Source organism: Athene noctua, chromosome 5 (assembly GCF_965140245.1).
Source record: "Athene noctua chromosome 5, bAthNoc1.hap1.1, whole genome shotgun sequence".
Classification (NCBI taxonomy): Eukaryota; Metazoa; Chordata; class Aves; order Strigiformes; family Strigidae; genus Athene; species Athene noctua.
The window spans coordinates 16,419,054-16,426,260 of record NC_134041.1 but is presented as its reverse complement, the minus strand read 5'-3'; the positions used below and the strand labels follow the sequence as shown (position 1 = coordinate 16,426,260).

General features: G+C 40.1%; 1 protein-coding gene across 1 annotated transcript; it reads left to right on the top strand.

Annotated features, from left to right (window-relative positions):
- Positions 1 to 7,050, top strand: LOC141960919 (uricase-like). Its single transcript, XM_074907211.1, has 7 exons — positions 1 to 348; positions 1,074 to 1,190; positions 1,315 to 1,393; positions 4,606 to 4,792; positions 5,294 to 5,417; positions 5,827 to 5,910; positions 6,913 to 7,050. Exons 1-7 carry the CDS (start codon positions 1 to 3, stop codon positions 7,048 to 7,050), a joined length of 1,077 nt encoding a protein of 358 aa, XP_074763312.1.
- Positions 7,051 to 7,207: the final 157 nt, after the last annotated feature.

Genomic DNA, 7,207 nt, shown 5'->3' with positions numbered 1-7,207 from the left:
ATGAAAATATTTTCATTATCGCAGGTAACCACTGAAATAAAGGCCATAAACATTGTCTATGTTTCATTGACTGAGCACACTCAGGCTTCCACTGCGTTCCTTTACAACTGCCATGTATTTTCTCTCCAGATCAAGGATGTAGAAGTCCTCAACTGTGAATATGGGAAGAACACAATTAAATTCCTTCGCCTTCATAGAGAAGGGAAGAAGCACTTTGTTAAAGAAGTGGAAGTGTGCACGCATCTCCGGCTGACTTCTGCTCAGGAATACCTGGATGGAAACAACTCTCTTGTGATACCTACAGACACCATAAAGAATATTGTCCTAGTGTTGGCCAAAAAAAATGGGGTATATTTTAACTAGTCTTGCTGTTTCTTGTGACTTCATTTGGAAGTGTTTGTTATATTTTTGTTTTCAAAATGCATCAAAATAATCTCTCTCCTACTGGCATGTCAGATCAGCACTAGTCACCTTCAGTGATTTGGGAGAGAATTTTTTCTCTTCCAGTGCTTATTCTGTGGACTCCTTAGTTTTCCAAAGCCTTTTTTGTTGTTGATTTGTCATATAAGATCCACCTTTTAAAAAATTTAATAGCACATAATAATGCATTATTCCTATATAGCATTTTTAAACAGGTCTCAAAGTCTGCGAGACTCCTTTTAATTGTTAACTGTGCTCTTAAATCCCTCAATTGTATCTATCATAATGACAATCTGAAGCATAAATTGTCTCAGTAATGAAATCCCATCTTTAGTCTGTAAAGCTCAATCAGAATATCACTATGATTATTTCAGCATTATATCCTCAAAGTGTAAGGCTTCTGTAGCAGTTTCTCTCAGTTCAAGGACTGCAGCTCACTATACCATAGAATGGGGGATTTTTGACGTGACTGTAGCTATTTGCAGTGTATGCTGCAAGCTGATCAAATGACTAGGCACAGTGCGGAAAATCAGAAATGACAGAAATCTGAATTTCTAACATTGATCCTTCCCAAATATTTACAACAATCAGAACAATTTATTTTTGTACATGAGGTAACTGCTTCTTTCTAATAATACTGTTTGTTGTCTTAGATCCCAACTTTAGAACAATTTGCTATAGATATCTGCAAACACTTCATGACAACATTTTGCCAAGTGGCATACGTCAAAACCTATGTTCAAGAAGTACCATGGCAACGTCTACATGAGGTATCTAAAATACTAATGCATTCAGTTTGTTTATGCTGGAGCCATTGCCACTCTCTTAGTTCCTGTTTTAAAGTTAAGATAGTATTTATTGCACCTTTACTTACATGTCTGCTCTAAATTGCAGAATGGCATTCCCCACATCCACTCATTCATATGTGTTCCTGATGGGATCCGCTTTTGTGAAGCTGAACAGTGCCGAAATGGTGAGAAAAGAATTTGCAACTTTCCCTACTTCTCTGTAAAGATTTCTGCTGATGAGAGATGAAGATGGCTTTAGACATAGCTAAAGGTGTTACAGGGCTTACAGCACAGCCAAACCACTCCAGAGGTCTGAAACAAATAATACTTTTATAAGTCTAATTTTGCAGCCCTTGATCTCTGAGACACGGCTGAAGAGCTACTGTAGCTCTCATTTGTATGTATATCCTAAACATACAACAGCACATCCATCAAAACTGCTATACATTGTCACAGGATTTAATAGCCTTCTGAGAACAGTCTGCTCACTTTTTCACATGATACTATATTCTGCAGTCACTATTATCATTACCCTATAGAGAATGTATCATGAAACCACACTGCTGTAGGCCAATTGCCTAGTTTGCGGTTATTTTCAAAACCATGTCAACATGCCTTGGTTTTATTTCTCAGAAAGATGCAATTTTGTTGCTGCAAGCCAAGCTGGCTTGAACATCATGAGCCCTCAGGCCTATGTGCAAACAATTTTTCACATGAAAATGTTTCAGAGTGTTCTTACTATTTTTGCATGTCATGCATAAACAAAACACCATTTGGCTTCAGTAAGAGTTTTGTGAACTTAAAAAACATAGGCTTTCAAGCTCAACTGTCATTCCAAAGGGAGAATAAAAATTATCTCTTCTTGCTATGACTCACAAGAAGAGTGTAAATTCAATCTCACTGTGTTGGTGTTTCATTTAATCCATCTCTCAGACTACTGAGAACTGAGCTGAGACCACTACATCATTTAACACAGTGGGTTTAGCAGTTTTAGACATTAGTTCAGTATCTATCTATTACTGCCCTAATGTAACTTAGAACTATTTCCCATCCTCTCCTCTCTCCCTGTTTCTCTAATGTGTCAGGATTAGGACTTGTGGCAAGACAAGTTTTACTTGCAGACAGGACAAAAGTTCTGAAAGCTGCATTTGAGCATTGGCCCTGTCTTCCTACTGAAAGAAAAGAGAGAGCCTGTACAAGTCTCTGGTGCCTCTTGACCTAATCTTTTTTAATGTTCCTAGTAATGTTAACTACTATGTACTTTTAGCAGCTTCAGTAGTATTGACTTTGGTTTCTGGAAAATGTAAAGAAAGAAACCTGAATTAAAAAAAAAAAAAGCAGTTTTCTTGAAAAGCTGCTGCTCTTAATGTACAGATTGAATTAAATTCAGCATGAGATTCTGCAATTTCAGGTTCTACACAAACAAAAAGTCTTTAAAGCTTACTGAAGAAATTGCCTTTCCTTCTTAATCTTCCCTTCATGTAGCTTTTTAGCTGTTTCTTTAGGATTCCCTGCCTAGATGAACAATAACCAAAGACAAGATTTTCAAATCCCTTTTATTTTTCTTATAAGAGAACCTTCTCTATCTTTAGCATCCTCCTATGCACCTATCAGCCAGACACGGAAATTTATTTCTCAGTTAATCTTATCTTTTAACACTTTTCTCATAATTAAATTTTAATAGAATTATTTTTTGCCGTTGTATTGGCTGATAAAAGGCTCAGAGTTTTATGGAAACTGAAAACATCATAAATAACTTAACAGTGTCAACATTTGACAGCTGAAGACAGCACAAGCACAAAACATACTGAAAGCACAGCACAGCTGCTCACCTCAAAATCTTTGCCTAGGCATTATATTCTTCAGTGCAAGTTCGGGGTCGATTGCTGCACAGCCAGCCACTCAGCCAGCCTTTCGGTAAATCATTCACTGCACGGAGCTCTTTCAAACAAGGCTATGTATTTGAATATGAGATAAATATATCTCCAGGTTCACTGACAGTATCTGCACTACATTAATACCTGTGTATTACAGTCTTATACCCAAGCAATTAATTCATCAAGATCTGAACAAACCCTAGAATATCCTGTCCAAGGACAGTCTCTTCTTTAGATTTTTTTTAAAGCTTTAGTAAATAACAGGGGAATGTAGCCAAAATTATAGATATGCCTCCTTGGACTCATTCAAAAATGATGATGAATGTAAACAAGAGAAGAAAAAGGTTAAATCCAGTTTTGATAATTTCCAGTGACAGAGCAGTTTAAAAAAACCTCTAAATAATTATGTGATTTAGAACTATCCATCATAATGAAATTATTTCCAGTATAAATTCCTGCAAAGACACAGTTTAAAGACAAAGTCTGTTAGTTTTCCCAGTCCAAGGCAGAATTACTCTGTGCCAGACATATTCAAGGATTACTTTTGAACTACCTACTGTGAGCAGCAAGAGCAGCATAGAAACAGCAGCTTGGGCTTCAGCCACTGTGTCTGTACAGGTTCTGAATAAGCCTGCATGCCATAAAGTTTCTCTTTTCTGAGAAGAAAAGCTTTTCTGAGAAGAAAAGCTGCATTTTTGGCAGCTCTGGTCAGTGAAATTTTCAGTTATCAGTTTGGTGTGCTCTAGATGACTGACTGCTTGAAATTGTTTAGCTGGCATCCTAAACGTTTGTCAGAAGACAAAGTTCAGGATACAACTGGTCTTTAGAAGATTATAATCGACCCATACAGCAGTGACCTACAACAGCACATTTTATAAATAGTGCCTAAGAGCAAAACTGCTGTCAGTTTGAACCTGTGGGTGGCATCTGTATCAGTGCCAGTTCCTGCTAATTAGCCGAACTGCAGGGATTTGCATTGGCTCCCTGCCCTCTAGTTCTTACAGATGCAAAACTCCCAACAGGATGGGTATGTAAAGTGAATTTCTGACTGAGGCTCCAAGTCTTTGTACAGAGCGTTTCTACATGTCTGTGTTGTTAGAAATGGCTCACCACACCTCTCCTGTACACTGCAGCAGTAGTAGCCTACTCATTTCCCTTTAGAGCAATTAGTCTCTGAACTGATATCAGTGAGAGCCAACCCAATGCATGTCCCAGCTCCAAGGAGGTGAGATAAAGGGTGTCCTCAGCTCTCCTTGAATGCAGATCACTTGATAGGCTTCTCTGTTTTTTAGATTGAGCTCTGAGTTCAGTAGTTTCTTGTCTTGTTCCTTACCTTTCTGCTAACATCAGTGCACAGAATATAATTTTTAAAAGTAGTTAGGCTTGCAACAGAAGCACATGAGTGAGTCCTGGAGAGACCACTTCATGGCTCCAAAGCTATCACTGCAAGTATGCACCCAGAGGTTTCTTTCTCTCTGCATGAAAATGAGCTCATATTGTCTCGTATTTTTGGATCACAGGTCCTCTGGTTGTTTTTGCTGGAATTAAAGATCTGAAACTTATGAAGACCACACAGTCTGGATTTGAAGGCTTCTATAAGAATGAACACACTACTCTTCCTGAAAGAAATGACAGGATTTTATGTGGAGAGCTGTTCTGCAAATGGTCATATGGCGAATGCAAGGATTTTGATTTTGACTGCATATGGTATACATCAAATCAATATTTATTACCTAATCTATGATCTCAAAGTCCCTCTACACAATACAACAGGTGTAAGGGCAAGTTCTACAGTTGCTGTGCACCAGCTGCTCTCACAGATCTCAGCAGTGGCGCTAAGCACTTGTTAGGAGGGGTGAGAGGGAGTACTGCTTGGGGGGTACTCCTCTCTCTGGTGGTGCATCAGCACGCAGCATTTAAATGGACTGTTCAGTGTTCAGCACAGAACACTTTAGGAGAACAAACTAACAATTAATTTGTTACGTACTTTTAGCAAAACACCTATTTGTGAATTATAGAGCGGGGGGGGGGGTGGAATTTGGAGGTGACAGGGCAAAGAAATTCCTCTTCCATAAAATCCCATGTGCTATGTATTTGTCAGAAAAGACAGAGAAAATATGAAAAAAACACCAACTCTACAGTGAAACATTATGGATCTAGACAGAGACAACTGATACAAGGTTTTGTAAGAATCTGTGTTACCTCTAGGAACAAAATCCGTGAATGTATCCTTGAAGCCTTTTCTGGGCCACCTGACTGTGGGGAATATTCACCCTCTTACCAGAAAACTGTCAACAGTATCCAGATGCTCGTCCTTTCCAAAGTGTCACAGGTATCTTCCTTCCTCCTGCTGATGTTTTACTTAAACAATAGTGAATGTTAATTGGACCACTGAGAAGACCAAAATGAGCCTATTGCTTCCTCTGGCAGTCCCAAGTAAGACTGGAAACTGGTGGCACAGCTAGATGGTCTGAAAAAATATGAACACGCTGAGAAGTTCATATGCTGCCCCTCAGCTGTGAACACAATGGGTGAGAACATCACTCAGTGCTTTGCAGGGCATGAGTAAAGGTGGGAGGGGTGATACAACATTGTCTACATGTTCAATAGATTGTATTTGATCAACTGGACATATGGGGGTGGGGGATTTCGTTGCTTTTCTTTGCAGTGAGTGAAAGACTGCCAAGCTGTTGGCTGAAAAGGCGCCCTACTCATTGTCTCATTCGTTTTCATGGTTTCAGGTACAGGTCATAGAAACTGTGTTGAACAACACTTTTTATAATGTCGTAGACATGAAGAATCTAGGCTTGACCAATGACAAAGAAGTAAGTAAATGCTCCAAACGCAACTTGGCCTGGACTCTTTAGAAACAGTCAGCCTTAAAGCATAGCAGCAATTCTGCATAGAACAGAGTTAAAAGGAGGAAACTCTCCCCCAGCCCCAGTGAAAGCTCCACCTTACCTCTGAAAGAGATTTACACTGATTACAGAAGGATAATTGTCTTCTCGTGTTACTGATAAAAGCTAAAGGAGCACAGTGGAATGCTTTAGAGATCAAAGGGATATGTAACAGAGACTACCTCTGAAAAATCATTTCTGTTTTCTCCACTGAATTTGACTTTTAGTTATAATGCCACCTTGGTGCAGTAGGGTTACAAGTAGGTTAGCTGGGCCATAGGCTAACTCCAGGTGACAGAAGACAAGGCCAGGTGGGACAGGGCTTTGAGCAACCTGATCTAGGGAAAAGTGTCCCTGCCCATGGCAGGCGGGTTGGAACGGGGTGATCTTTAAGGTCCCTTCCAACCCAAACCATTCTGTGATTCTATGAAGACCAGCACTTTAAGGGAGCAGTGAAAGGATGTTTCCATAGCCATTAGGAGCCAAAGCAGATTGATCCAACAGTGGACGATGTATAAGCCTGGGATCAGGCAGAGAGTGAGAGATGGAGGGGATGAGATATATTTGCTCCTCCCTCCACAGCTGCTCTAGTTGATAGCCAGGTCTCACTGAAAGTCTGTTATCCTCATGCAGCAGAGAGAAACTGGGTTATTCCATTTTGCATCAATGGTCTATAGTCTATGCTCTAGTCTCCCTCCTTAAATTGTGATTCTGCTGCCATCCTATCTTACCCTTGCCCTCTTTCAGGTGGACATTACAGATCCACTTTCACCCGAGATAACAGCAACATCTAACACTGATGTTCATAAGAGAAGGAAAGGGCGTGGGCATGATTTTGTGAGGAGATGAATAGCTGCAGTTTCTGCCGTGATGATGCTGGCACATGCTTGTCTCAGAAATGACCTTTGTGTTTGTGCTCATCTCGCTCAGGTTCTGGTTCCAGTGGAAACTCCCTATGGCTCCTGCGCTTGCACACTTGGCAGGAAGAAGTTCTTAGAAGCACAGGGCCATGTGCTAAAAGATGACAGGCAAAGTCACTTTGGACTGGCAGCTGCTCAGGGAAACTAAATCTCTTGGCTACACTCACATCTTCCTGATAAACTTAACAGTATGGCTTTCCTATCAACGTACACTCCTCATTGGCCTCTTCCATTGCCGACTACTTTTCCCTCTATGAACTCCTGAGGTTGGGATTTCTGAAGGACCCTTAGGAATTCAGAAATCA

Coding starts and splice junctions, on each gene's coding strand:
- LOC141960919 (XM_074907211.1), top strand. CDS start 1: ATGAAAATATTTTCATTATCGCAGGTAACCACTGAAATAAAGGCCATA. Junction 1,191..1,314: donor CATGGCAACGTCTACATGAG/GTATCTAAAATA, acceptor TCTAAATTGCAG/AATGGCATTCCCCACATCCA. Junction 1,394..4,605: donor AGCTGAACAGTGCCGAAATG/GTGAGAAAAGAA, acceptor TTTGGATCACAG/GTCCTCTGGTTGTTTTTGCT.